This window comes from Panthera onca, chromosome D1, assembly GCF_046562875.1.
Source record: "Panthera onca isolate mPanOnc1 chromosome D1, mPanOnc1 haplotype 2, whole genome shotgun sequence".
In the NCBI taxonomy this organism is placed as follows: Eukaryota; Metazoa; Chordata; class Mammalia; order Carnivora; family Felidae; genus Panthera; species Panthera onca.
This window is the reverse complement of record NC_138348.1, coordinates 55,570,799-55,585,211: the sequence shown is the minus strand read 5'-3', so window position 1 is coordinate 55,585,211 and position 14,413 is coordinate 55,570,799. Positions and strand designations below refer to the sequence as shown.

General features: G+C 48.5%; 1 protein-coding gene across 1 annotated transcript in view; it reads left to right on the top strand.

Moving 5' to 3' along the window:
* Positions 1-14,407, top strand: part of XNDC1N (XRCC1 N-terminal domain containing 1, N-terminal like) — a 36,438-nt gene extending 22,031 nt beyond the window's left edge. Inside the window, exons 16-24 of the mRNA XM_060605731.3 lie at positions 759-933; positions 3,708-3,908; positions 3,993-4,155; positions 5,160-5,252; positions 9,367-9,559; positions 10,100-10,227; positions 10,350-10,428; positions 12,922-13,051; positions 13,924-14,407. Coding sequence (XP_060461714.1) covers positions 759-933; positions 3,708-3,908; positions 3,993-4,155; positions 5,160-5,252; positions 9,367-9,559; positions 10,100-10,227; positions 10,350-10,428; positions 12,922-13,051; positions 13,924-14,303 — 1,542 coding nt within the window. The 3' untranslated portion in view covers positions 14,304-14,407. The remainder of the gene's footprint in view (positions 1-758; positions 934-3,707; positions 3,909-3,992; positions 4,156-5,159; positions 5,253-9,366; positions 9,560-10,099; positions 10,228-10,349; positions 10,429-12,921; positions 13,052-13,923) is intronic.
* The last annotated feature ends 6 nt before the right edge of the window (positions 14,408-14,413 follow it).

Genomic DNA, 14,413 nt, shown 5'->3' with positions numbered 1-14,413 from the left:
ATTCTTTGAGAGCCTGTATGGACCTAGCTATCTTTATTCCTTCATTTCAACAAGCATTTCCTTGAAACCCTGCTGTGAGCTGGGCGTTATGCCTGATCCGGGGGATATAATGTTAACCAGGTGAGAAACAGGGAGAGTGGTGTCCCAGGGAGCAGAAGCAGCTTGTCTGCAGGCCCAGGGGAGGGAGAACATAAAGTATCAGTGAGACGGAAAGAATTTCTGCTTGCTGAAGCATACGTACAAATAGTGAGTGATGGGGAGCAGGCAGGGGCCAGATCTAGCAGTGCTTTATAAGCAGTGATAGAAGCCATTGTAGGATTTTAATGGAGTGAGTGATCCCTTTAGTTATGTGCTTTAGAAAGTTCTCTCTACTAGAGGCATGAGGATGGGTTGGGGAGAGGGTAGGAGTTAGGGAGATGGCCGTTGTCTGAGATGGGGACACAGGAGGAGGAAGAGAAGGAACCAGTTTAGGATGGAAGATGATGAATTTATTTTTTAATTTGGTTGAGACTGAAGAGCCTGTGGGACCTCCAAGGATAAGTTGTTTTACTCTGTGATCCTCAATTCCTTAGCTGAAACACATGGGAATAGTACTACTCACCTCATACAGCTGTGAAGGAAATAGATGTGAAATAGAGCACATTCTCAATAAATGTCTGAATAAGTGTGCGAGTCAAAGGAGGGGTCTGGAAGCTCTCCAAGGAAGGGGTGGTGTGACAGGCCTCTGAGAGCCATGCTTTCCTCCCTCTCCCTGCAAGCTGGGCCGTCTGCTGAAGATCCCAGTGCTGAAGTTCTTGCTGCACTCTGCCTCCTATCTGTGGTTCCTCATCTTCCTGCTGGGTGAGTCCCTGGCCATGGAGACACAGCTGAGCACCTTCCGCGGCCGCAGCCAGAGCGTCTGGGAGACTTCCCTACACATGGTTTGGGTCATAGGTACGTGTGTGGGGCCCTTTATTTGTAGTGGTCCCCCTTGTGGGCTCCCTCACTGTTCTTCAAAGTAAGTACTCCAGTAGAGGCGGGGGTGGGGAGGACCCTCTGCCTGTAGATGCCCGCAAACATAGAACCAAACCCCTCTAGGCTCCAGCACTCCAAGGGACCTTTTCTATTCACTCCTAGTTAGAGGATCTAGCCCTGTGATAAGACTCCCTGAGCAGGGGCCCCATTCTTACCCCACTCCAGAGGTTCCTATCCTTTCACAAATAAGACACTGGTCCATAGCTTCAGGTGGGAAATGACCCTGGCGTAATGGTAACCTGCCAGGACACCAGGCAGTCTATCCCGAAAGTCATGGAACAGAAAGGCTCACAGACCAAACTGAGATGCTTCAATCATACAGTTTACCAAATCCATAAATGGTGGTGCTGTTACGAGAACCAGAGTTGAAGTTTAAGCAGGGGCTGCGAGAGCCAGAAGTTGCCTCGCCCCAACACTTGGTCTATAGGAGAGACATGGGGGCAAGTATGTCTGGCCACAGCTGAAGCTTGCTAATCATCCCGATGAGCAGCTAGGAATTTCCTTCGCAATTCTTTTTTTTTTTTTAATGTTTACTTATTTTATTATTTATTTTTTTAATGTTTATTTATTTTTGAGAGACAGAGAGGGAGAGAGCGCCAGTGGGGGAAGGGCAGAGAGAGAGAGAGAGACAGAGAATCGGAAGCAGACTCCAGGCTCTGAGCTGTCAGCACAGACCCCGACGCAGGGCTCAAATTCACGAACCGTAAGATCATGACCTGATCCGAAGTCTAATGCTTAACTGACTGAGCCACCCAGGTGCCCCGATTTATTTATTTTTGAGAGAGAGCACTCAAGCAGCGAAGGGGCAGAGAGAGAGGGAGACACAGAATCTGAAGCAGGATCCAGGCTCTGAGCTGTCAGCACAGAACCCAACATGGGGCTTGAACTCACAAGCCATGAGATCATGACCTGAACTGAAGTCTAAAGCTTAACCAACTGAGCCACCCAGGCACCCCAAGCAATTCTTGTGCAAAAGACACATAGGGCCAGAAAGGGTATCAACAGTGGGTAGCTGACTTAAGAGATGATGAATCCTGAGGGCTTCAGCTGCCTCATGTATATTCAGTATATTATGAATACTTAATCCCTTTCTATGTATTCACACACAAATGCTCCACTCATTTTATTTGTTCAACATGTCACCCAAATAACTAACTTATCTATGCTCAACATGTAAGTTTCATGTATTCCATTGGTTTTCTTCTATAGCAGAAATCAAGTGTTCTTGAACAATTCAGCAAAGGCAATTACAAGAACCCCCCAGAGCTCTATCTAGCCTCTGGCTGGGCAGCTCAGCGGGTTGGGCCATAGGCCCCCTTCCTCAGCTGCCCTCCCCTCAGCCCTAGCTTGGTCAGCAAACTCCTAATAAATGCTTGTTGTTCACTATGAGTGAAGCCCTGATAATGCACGGATAAATTAAATATGGTTCCATCCATCCATCCATGCAACAACATATAGGACTGAACATCCATCCCAGGTTCACAAGATAGTCTGCTGCTGTCAGAATTGATTCAGTTCCTGACCACACCATGTTCCCACTTGTCCCAGGCCTATGCTCATTCTCTTTCTCCAGTCCTGTCCCCTTCCCACATTACCCCATCACCTGGCTGGCTCCCCTTCTTCCTTCAAATCTCAGCTTAAATGTCACTTTCTTTGAGAAGCTTTCCCTGGCCCCCAAATCAGGGTGAGGGTCGCTTCCTAAATACTCCCAAAACAACCTGTTTCCCTGCTCCTCAATCTTTGCATTCACCATACTGAATTGTAACCACTTGGCTACTTGCCCATCTCCCTCACTAGAATCCTGGAAGGCCGGGGACCATATTTGTGCCAGGGTCCCACTGGCATATGGTGGTAGCTTAATAAATGTTAGTTTAATAGTGACTACTTGGCCTTGTTCTGGGCGCTGGGGACAAGGAGATGAATCAGACATGGTCCCTGCCCTTAAGGAGTTCAGAGTTTAGGGGCGGTGAGGGGAGACAGACCCAGGAAGAGATACCCCATAGGGCTCCGTGGTTGATGGCATCACAGAGATCTGAACGGAGCTGTGAGAGCAGAGTTCAGGGAGCAACTCACCACACCTGCTCAGGGAAGGTTTTGCAGACAAGGCAGTATTTGACCTGGGCCATATAGGCGAGCCTGGCTTCAAATGGGTGTGGAAGGGCATTCTAGGCAGACAGAAAAAGCACACACGTGTATCCAGGGAATGCAGAAGGGTACAATGCGGCAGGGTTACCTGGCTAATGGGGTCCAAGTCCCAACACCCCCATCCCTAGGTCTGGCACTTTTCCCCACTGAGACATGGGCACTCAGAGCAGGCAAATAATTTGGAGCCCCTTCAAGTCAATATTCTAGAAATATCTGCCCAGCATTTATTCAGTGGAGGGCAGGGAGAAACAGATTTAAACCATTCCCTCCCAGTACCAACCTCTCCCAGGTGTTAGTTTATGCATATAAGCCAACTGGGATCATCGGTGCAGGCCCCACGGTAGAGGAGTCCACATTAGCTGGTAGTCTTTTTTATTTTCACATATCACTTTGTAGTTACGTAGATTGCATGGTTATGTTTAATCACCTTCGTCCCTGTGATGTTTTAGCTCCCCCACCCTACGGATAGGTGCCCCCACACCATAACCTAGCTCTGACCTGGAAGCAGGACAGTTCTGCCTTGTCCTGTCCCTGCCTCCTACCTTCAGGCTTTCTGTGGTTTGAGTGCAAGGAAGTGTGGATTGAGGGCCTGCGCAGTTACCTCCTGGACTGGTGGAACTTCTTGGATGTGGTCATCCTGTCCCTGTACCTGGCGGCCTTTGCGCTGCGCCTCCTTCTGGCCGGGCTTGCCCACGTACACTGCCGGGATGCCCCCAACGGGGCTGCCTGCCACTATTTCACCACGGCTGGTGAGTGCCCCCCAACTCAGTTGGGGTCCCCCAGGCCCTTCTCTCCTTTGGATGTCAGCCTCAGCCTCATTCCACCCTGCACAGAGCGAAGTGAGTGGCGCACTGAGGACCCCCAGTTCCTGGCGGAGGTGTTGTTTGCCGTCACCAGCATGCTCAGTTTCACCCGCCTGGCCTACATCCTGCCGGCCCATGAGTCCCTGGGCACTCTGCAGATTTCCATTGGCAGGATGATTGACGACATGATCCGGTGAGTACTGTCCCTGCTCAGAGCATCCTCCACTGTGATAGACTCCACTTGACCTCCTTGTAAAAGTCCTCACCTCTAGTTGGCACAGGGGTTCTTAACCTTGCTTCCTTGCAGAGGCTCCAGAAACCTCTGAGGTCCTGAAATTACAGACAAAACTAGGGATGTAGACGTAAATGCACATTTCTCTGCAGCAAGGGTCTATAACTTTCATCTGATTCTCAAAGAGGCCCATGAGCCCTGAAAAGATTAGGAACCACTGAGAGCAGGACTAGCCCTTGGATGGGAGTTCCAGCCCCAGTTCTGTTGCTCCTCATGACCCTCTCAGTTTTCCCATCTTTGTGGTAAGGGCACTGGAGTCAGGGGTCCCTTTGGATCGTTCCCACTCTGCAACAGCTCTTTGAACTCGTGGCATTATCTGGTATTCTTGGTGCTTATCACCTAATAATTGGCAGCCAAACCTGGACTCTCCCGCTAAGCAGAGCCCATAGTTAGTGCCTGCTGCCCAGGGAATCCCCTGCCTGAAGCCCTGGTTACATCTACGAACATCTTCAGCTCAGCTCAGCTTGAGGAGAATCTCCCACCCCACCCCTGAGACTCTTCTGCCCGCATGCCCCCCACCCAGCCCCTGTTGCAGGCTGACCCATTCTCACAGGTAGCTTTACCACTGCTGCTGATAAATCCTGTCCAGTAGGACTGCCTGCCTCACTCTTCCTTGAACCACCTCTTAGCATTTCAGTCCCTCCCTGGGAGACTGGCCCATCCCCAGCTTGGATCACTTCAACTAAGTATCCTTTATTCTCAAGGAAGAGCTCCTGCTTCGGCACCATTTTAAATGACTTCTCCTTTCCCACCTTTACTATCTCTGTTCTTAATAATCACCAAATTTGAATACTTGTCAAGAGATGCTGAGTCTGGGAGGCCATCGCCTGATCCCTCTTCCCAGAACCTGACTTCTCCCAACGTAGAAACCTTCTCTGATCCTTCCCCACCCCACCCCCTGCCAGGTTCATGTTCATCCTCATGATCATCCTGACTGCCTTCCTCTGTGGCCTCAACAACATCTACGTGCCCTACCAGGAGACAGAGCGTCTGGGCAAGTACGCTGGGGTGGAGGCAGGGTGGGTAGGTGGGAGTCTGGGGCTGATCGGTCTGGAGCTTAGTGATCACCACTGCCTTCCCTCTCCTTCCTCATCTCTTCATTCATAATTAATCTCTTGTTTGAGCAATAATTCACTCTCTCATTGATTCCTCCTCATTCATTTGTTCATTAACTCATTTACTCACTCATTCACTTTTCCCCCAAACTTTGTATTTTGAAAAATGTCAATCCTATGAAAAAGTTAAAAGCACAGTGGTTGCCCATATACCCTTCACCTAGCTTCATCAGTTGTTAATGTTTTACCACACTTTGCTCTATCTATTGCTCTCCTTATTTTATTTTCCTTGAAACATTTAAAAGTACGTTGCAAACATTATGACACTTTATCCCTAAATATTTCAGGAGATTTCCTAAGAGCATAACCACAAAACGATTATCACACTAAAAAAATTTATTTCTTCTTTTCTTTTTTTTTTAATGTTTATTTAATTTTTGAGAGAGAGAGAGAGCATGCACAAGGGGCAGAGAGAGAGGGAGACAGAGAATCCAAAGCAGGCTCTAACCCATGAACCTGAGATGAAGTTGGATGCTTTTTCTTTTTTCTTTTCTTAAGTAAGCTCTATGCCCAATGTGGGACTTGAACTCATGACTCCAAGATCAAGAGTCACATGCTCTACTGACTGAGCCAGCCAGGCACTCCCACCCTCAAAAAATTTAATATCAAGGGGCACCTGGCTAGGTCAGTCAGTAGAGCATGTGTCTCTTGATCCGGGGGTTGTGAGTTCAAGCCCCACATTGAATGTAGAGCTTACTTTAAGCATTGTTTAATTAATTAATTAATATTGAACCCAAATTATTATTTTCTGTATAGTTCTTATTCAAGTTTCTCCAGTTGACCCCCCCCCCAAAAGTCTTTCTACCCTTTTAAAACTCTGAGAGCCAATCTGGGGTCATGTGTTTTATTTTGTTATCCTATCTCTTTAGTCTCCTTTATTTAAAAAAAATTTTTTTTAATGTTTATTTATTTTTGACAGAGAGAGAGAGAGAGACAGAGCATGAGCGGGGGAGGGGCAGAGAGAGAAGGAGACACAGAATCCGAAGCAGGCTCCAGGCTCTGAGCTGTCAGCACAGAGCCCAACGCGAGGCTCAAACTCACAGACGGCAAGATCATGACTTAAGCCGAAGTCGGACGCCAACCGACTGAGCCACCCAGGGGCCCCTCTCTTTAGTCTCCTTTAATCTGCAACATGCCCTCTACCTTTTCTTTGTCTTTCATAACAAATGAACTTTTTTGAAGAGTACAGATCAAAGTATACTGTAGAGTATTCTACAGTTGGGATTTATCTGACTAGTTCCTCATGATAAGATTAAAGTTAAGCAGTTTTATCAAGAACACAACGTAGTTGATGATGTGTATTTTCCACTGCATCACATCAGGAGACAGAAGATGTCAATGTAGCCCATTGGGAGGCCCAATGGTCTAGCAAACCTCTTCACTGTAAAGGTACTAAGGATGCCCTTTAGTAATATAAAGATATGCTGAGACCGTGTGACTAACCTGTTCCCTTGCCACCTTTCACTGGCTTTAGCATCCATAGATGAATCAGTTATTATAATAGTGGCTTCAAGATGGTGATCTTCTACTACTGCCATTCTTTCTATAAATATTTTTTTAATTTTTTAACATTTTATTTATTTATTTATTTATTTATTTATTTATTTATTTATTTATTTTTGAGAGACAGAGAAAGAGACAGAGCATGAGCAGGGGAGAGGCAGAGAGAGAGAGAGATAGAGAGAGAGAAGCACAGAATCTAAAGCAGGCTCCGGACTCTGAGCTGTCAGTACAGAGCCCGATGCAGGACTTGAACCCATGAATGTGAGATCATGACCTGAGCCGAAGTCAGACGCTCAACTGACTGAGCCACCAAGGCGCCTCTCTTTCTACATTTATTTGCTGGCATTCTTCTCTAAAGAAGTGCTGTCTTACTTTTTAAAAATCACTATGGGATTCAAAGATTTTTTAAAATATAAGAATCCATTATAGTCATTATTTCTTTTTGATGCTCAATTCTTCCAAAACATGGCCAATAATTCTTGTGTCTGTTTATTCACTCACTCATTCATTGTCCATTCATTCATTTGCCCACTTTTTAAGTTTATTCACTTCATCATTCAGTTGTGGTGGGCTTTTTATAATTGTTGTTGGGCCCACACCCATTTACTGACACCTTTGCAGTAAGTCCTATCCCTGGCACTGGAAGCACAGATAGAGGAAATGAACCGAACCAGGCTCAGTCTCATGAAGAAGATACCCAGTGTGCACAAATAAGCTCAATTTGTGGTGATAAGTGCTGTGAGGAAGGAGGGCTTCTGTTGAGGAGACCCACAGGGGAAAGCTCCTTCCGGGGGAAACCACTAGGGGTGGCAACCATTCATTCCAGCCAGCTTGGGTAATCAGGAAAGACTTCACCAGGAAGGGATTATCTGGACTCCACCTACAAGGATTATGGACTTCAGAGAAGGTGCAGGGCATCCTGGGCAGAAAGGGAACACGTACCAAAGCAGGGAGGTATGGCTGTAGAATAGCAAGATGTCTTCCATGTTTGGCATGTAGAGGGAGTTCTGAGAGAAGAGCTGGAGAGGGTAGAGGAGCCAGGTCATGGAGCCCACGAATGTCCTCCTAAGAAGCTTGGGCTGTTTCCAGCATGCCAGGGAGCTCCGGGTGGCCTTCCAAGCAATGATTCTGTTATAAATTCTTCATGAGTGCAACTACATGGTTTTATCAATGATGCTGAAAGAGCTACACTTGGGCCTGTGGATATTGGTCAAGGCTTTGTCATTGGTTCCAGTATAAATGGAGGCTTTATTCCAGTATAAATGGAGACCAATCCTCTTACTAAGAACTTTTGTTCACATCCAACCTTCAGGATATTAACTTAAAGGAACTGAGCTTAGACAGCTGAAACCATGAACTGTAGCACCAGAGGCAGCAACCATTCATTCCAGCTTGCTTCATAGGTCCTGGTGGTATCAGTCACTCCACAGTGGCACAGGCAGCCTGAGCCCTCCTGTGTTGTTCGTTCACAGATGACACCTTATTAAGTAAAAAAAAATATTTCTGCTAACAATCTCAGGTAAGTTGCATGGTAGGCATATGAACTGAGAGTGATTAGGAGCATTTAAGGTTTGACAAACCTCAAATCAGCAATTAAAAAGAACACCTAGATGGGGCAGGGGAGCGGGGAGTGCCTGGGTGGCTCAGTTGGTTGAGCCAACTCAGGTAGTGATCCCAGGGTTGTGAGATTGAGCCCAGTATTGGGCTCCATGCTGAACGTGAAGCCTGCTTAAGATTCTCTCTCTCTCTCTCTCTCTCTCTCTCTCTCTCTCTCTCTCTCTCTTTCTTTCCCCCTCCTCACCCCATTCACTCTCTCTTTCTAAAAGAAAGAAAGAAAGAAAGAAAGAAAGAAAGAAAGAAAGAAAGAAAGAAGAAAGGGAGGGAGGGAGGAAGGAAGGAAGGACACCTTGGATGCAATGTAGAGGACAGAATAACAAGAGATTGAAGCCAGAGACCAGATGCAGTGGCTGTTGCAGTAATCTAGGCCTGAACTGGCACTGAGATGGAGGGAGTAAGATGGATTCACAGATAATGTGATCAGGTCTGTGAGTGACTAACAGACAAGCACATTCTGCTGGGGGTCGAGAAGGGAGTTCAGGAAGGGCTTCCCGGAAGAGGTGGCACTGGCTTTGCTATCAGAGTGGTCCAAATCACCATCCTCTCTCACCCAGACCATGACAAGTTTCTTAACTGGTCTTCATGCCCCTACTCTGTCATAGCTGTATCCTTAGTACATTTGACTCGTAGTAACATGCTTTATAAATATTGGCTTACTGAAAGAATAAAAGTGAGAGCTCAGAAATGACAAGAGTAGGTATGGGTCATTGTGGTCCAAAGGGCTTCATAGAAGCAGATCGCCCTTAGCTGGGTCCTGGAGGGTGAGGAGGAGTGTGTCTGGCTGGGTCCCGGAGGGTGAGGAGGAGTGTGTCCGGGTGGTGCTCAGGCTCTTCTCCCACCCCTCACATCCTATCCTTTGCTTGGCCCGGCACACCAGTTTCAACGAGACATTCCAGTTTCTGTTCTGGACCATGTTTGGCATGGAGGAGCACAGCGTTGTAGACATGCCTCAGTTTCTGGTGCCTGAATTCGTGGGCCGGGCCCTCTACGGCATCTTTACCATCGTCATGGTCATTGTGCTGCTCAACATGCTCATTGCCATGATTACCAACTCCTTCCAGAAGATTGAGGTGTGTGGACTGAGGCCACCTGTGGCCAGGGAAAAGAAGGGACACAGAGATGGAGAGGAAATGGATGCAAGGAGTCCAGACACTTGGGTTCCTCCTCTGGCTCCCCTCCTGTTTTGTTTTGTGGCTTGGGGCAAGTTTTCCTTACCAGGCCTCATTTTCTTCATCTCTAAAATGAGGCTCTTTAATAATGCTATTCGTTTCTCCAGACACAAGACGCTTCATGGTGGGGAGGAAGGGTGTGTTGTGGAAATGTAGATGGGAACATGGGAAGGGAGAGGGAAGATGGATGGGGTCAGGTTTATGGCTGGAGAACAGCCTGGGCAGGAATTGGATGTCAGAGGATGAAAGACAGTGCTGAGGAAGAAAAGAAGGGGGGAGCCAGGTGGGGGAAATGTGAGTGATAAATGGGAATGGGGAGAAGGCGGCACTTGGCACACTGCAGAAGAGACATGGAGACCAGGGGGAGGATGAGGCAGACTGCGCGGGCAGGAGGGCGAGGGGCCAAAGCAGTCCTTGCATAGCCTCTGCCTCCGGCCTCAGGACGATGCCGATGTGGAGTGGAAGTTTGCTCGCTCCAAGCTCTACCTGTCCTACTTCCGGGAAGGCCTGACGCTGCCTGTGCCCTTCAACATCCTGCCCTCCCCCAAGGCCCTCTTCTACCTTCTCAGGTAATGACCTCAGAGCTTTCGCTCCCAACCCCCCAAGCACCCAGCACCCCTAGCCCAGCTCCTGCCCAATTCCCTACACCCTGTCCCCTGATCAACCGCTGTGGGTCCTCTGACTCTCTCAGGAGAATATTCTGCTTCATCTGCTGTTGCTGTTCCTGCTGTAAAACCAAGAAGCCAGACTACCCGCCAATCCCCACTTTTGTGAGTACCTCATTTGCTTGTCTGTTGTCTTCGTCACAACAGGCCTTCAATGGTGTTATCTATACCACCTGTTTGTCTGCACACCCTCGTCTGTCTTTCTGGACATGTTCTCCAGAAGGCCAGCTCCTAGGTCCTCCTCTAACACATGACTGCCTTTCCTTCTTCCTGACTCTGGCCATTTTCTAGATTTCCAACCATGGGTCACCCAGCTTAAACAGAAATCCATGCCACCTTGCTCCCAAGCCACTGACACCCTGTTCAGCTCAGGCACATTCTATAGCCTTAAGTGGCCACCGGAGCCTCTGCTGGGCCACAGAAGGATCAAGAAACCCCTACTCCCCCAATAATCCTTTTCAGTATTGTATTTTTATTACTATTTTTACATAATATTTTTGCCATCAGAAAGAAAAAAAAAGCTCCCAGCCTTCAGACAAACCTCTTGGCCCTAAACTGAGCCAAGACACAGATAAGCATTTAAAAAAAAAAAAAAAAAAAAAAGTTAAGAAACCAAGGGACAAATGCCCCACAAACTAGGAAATTAAATGGCTGATAGAGGCCTGAGAGAGGAGGCTGAGCCTCCAAGGGGCTCCCTTATTTCTTGTTGTCTGTTCCCTAACCCAGGCATGGGCGCCCCATCCTAATTCAGACCAGCATTACTGCCAGGTCTGTAGGGGGTTCTATCTGTTCCCTTTAAAACTTGTTACCTGAGGATCTCTCCAGGCCAGGGTCGCCAGGCCAGATCCCCAGGTGAAGAAGGCTCTTCCTGATTGGTCAATAGTTTGTTCAACAAGTACTTACCAAAGCACACCTATTCTGGAAATAAAGATATGCATAATGGTGGTCCCTCAAGGTCTAGAGTAGGAAGGAGATGGACTCTAATTGCACAGCAGAGCCAGCCTATGGAAAGAAGCACAGAGGACAGGCCCCAGACCCAGGAAGCCAGGAGTTTCCCGGAGTCTTGAGGGAAGAACAGTATCCTGAAGGGTAAACAGGAGGTTGATGGGCAGATACAGTGGACATGGGAGTTCTAGGCACAATAAACTGCATGTGTTCAGCATGGGGAAAACAGGATGCTTACAAGAAACTAAATACCCAGGGTTCCCTGTTCCCACCACTTCCTGGCTCCAGGAGTTCCTGTATAGACCCCTCCTTTACCTTAATGGACTTTTGACTCCAAATTCTGGAATTATCACCCTATTCCCCCTGCCACTTCCTGTTCCTGTCCAGGCTACCTGATGCATATTTGCAGACCATGTGTCAAGACTCCTCCACCCTAGGGTGAGACTCTGCCTCTTTGCCTGGGCTTGAACCCCATTCTCTGGGCATGTGCCAGTCCTGAATGGGCATAAGCAGTGTGTCCTGCTGGACCACCCCCCCCCACACACACACACTAGCCAGCTGGGATCACCCCACTCCTCCAGTGCACCCCCATGGGAGTCCCACCCTTCTCCCAGCTGCCCCCACCTCACTTATTCTTTCATGATCCAATCAGGTGTCCTTTCCCACCTATCTCACATCCTTAGGAAATGGCCTCCCTAAGTCTTTACTGATTATTTAATAAGAAAAATGCTTTACATAACTCTGTAGCTGTAAAGGACCTATCATTCTCTCTCATGCTTCTGCCTGCCCATCTTGGTCAATCCCATCTTTTCCCTGAAAATATTTAAAAAATGTTTTGCTTTTGTTATATTATAAAAGTACATATGTAACTCTAAAATATCTAGAGAGAAGATAAAACTAGATGAAAACAATTATTTCCTAAGCATGTAGAGAGCCCTTACTCTATGTCCCAGTGAAGTACTAACCTGGGAAGTAGACATTATTACCATTTCTGTCTTAAATTTGGAGACACTCAGGCCTGAAGAAATTGAGTAGCTTGCCTGAGGCACAAAGTTGCTAAATGATGGAGCTGGGATTTGAACCTAAGTCATCCCAGTCTAGTGCTTTGCCTACTACACCTCTGTTCTCTCTCCACTGTCTGCTCCATCCATTGCCCTGCTTGCCCTTCTGATACCGTTCTGAGGCCTATAACTGGACCCCAAACCAATCATTCTAATTGGCATGATGATATCCATCTCATAAGCATGAGCAGGTACCTGTGGGTGCCTCCCCCCAGCCCCTAGTCTCCCCCTGTGCAGAATTTGAAGGGCAGAGTTAGCCTGGACTAACTCAAGAAAACCAAGATGGGGTTGGTGGCAGGAGAGAGAACTCAACTGTGCCCGGCTCAACATTTTTGTCTTTGCCCTGCCCCACCCACCCCCTGCACCCCTTCCGACCCCTCGCCCCCCTACCCTGGTTCTCTTACCCTTGGCCATTCCTCAGCGTCTGCCTCCTGTCTTCCAGGACTGCATCAGGGTCTAAATATGTGGCCTTCAGGGGCAGCAAAGTCTGCACAGACTTGGCCTCCAACCTTTATCATCTGGGGGAGGGCACAAGAATTAGAGAATGGCTTGGGGTGGGGGTCTCTCTCACCCTCTGGTGTTCCCATCGCAGGCCAATCCTGGGGCAGGGGCAGGGCCTGGGGAGGGAGAACGTGGATCCTACCGCCTCCGAGTCATCAAGGCCCTGGTACAGCGCTACATAGAGACAGCCCGGCGGGAGTTTGAGGAGACCCGTCGGAAAGGTTAGTGGCTTGCCCCCAAACCTTCCCCATTGCCAGTCCTAGCTCATATAAATCCCACACACCCAGACACACCCTGCAGTGTGGCCTTTCTACTTAATGACTCTCTGAGCCATTCAGACATTTTTTCCATTCATTTCATTTAATCTTTCAAGTGTTTGTTGATTCATTCACTCTCTTACCCATTCACTCACTCACTTAACTCATTATTCACTCATTCACTTATTCACTTACTCAACCACCATTCACCACTACATTCCGTTTGTTCCAGCCTCATCTTGGAGGGAGGGGGTACTATGTCAAGCAGAGACACAGGGGAAACTTTCAGTCCGGTGAGAAAGAGAAACCATCTTTGTAGGCAGATAGTGCTTAGCTAGGAGAGACCCAAATTGCTATGGGAGCCCAAGGGAGAGAGAGAGAGGGGGGGGGGGGGAGACAGCACCTATTATTTTGACAGGCTATTGGGAAGGTAGAAGAGTAGAGGACCAGAAATGGGAGAAAGCAGAGGTGTAATTCAAACTGGGCCCTGAGGATGGTTAGATGGGAACAGGGCTGACAAGGGCAGAGGCACAAATCTCTACCCATTAAAACTTTCCCATCCCTGTGATTCCTGACCCCTTCTCTGGGGAGAGGATCTCTTTCCTTCTTTGTATCTTCTAAACTCATGGCCACCTCAGCCCCACTCAGATTCATCTGCCCCAGACTCTGCCTGCTCCTGATCCCCAGCCCACGAGCCAGTCTCTCACTTTCTCCAGTTTTCCTCCCTCAGGACCCACAGGCATATGTCCCCTGAGATTCTGTTGAGGGTAGAAGTGGTTCAGGGCAGGCTCATCTTCTGAGATGATCCCCATCAATACCTTCCCCCACACCCCCAGACCTGGGCAACAGACTGACAGAGCTGACCAAGACTGTGTCTCGACTGCAAAGTGAGGTGGCTGGTGTGCGGCGGACTCTGGAAGAGGGAGGGACACCCCGACCACCCGCAGGTGCCAGCGTCCTCAGTCGCTACATCACCCGAGTGCGCAACAGCTTCCAGAATCTGGGCCCCCCCATCCCTGAAACCCCAGAGCTGACAGTGCCAGGGCTGGTGGGGACCCAGGTATCTTCGGAAACTGGGCTTCGGGATGCCGGAGGGGCTAGGACTCCAGCTTCTGGAGAGTCTGGCCCTTCCTCCCCAGCTCATGTGTTAGTGCACAGGGAGCAAGAATCAGAGGCGGCTGGGGACCTGCCCCAGGAGGAAGATTTGGGAATCTAAGGGGGGGTCCTGATGCGGTGGGAGGGTCCCTTCTTCTGTTACTAGGTAGAGAAGCCTAGATAAGTGAGGGTAGGGGTCACTTAGTAGAAGCCTGTGCTGCTTTACTTGCC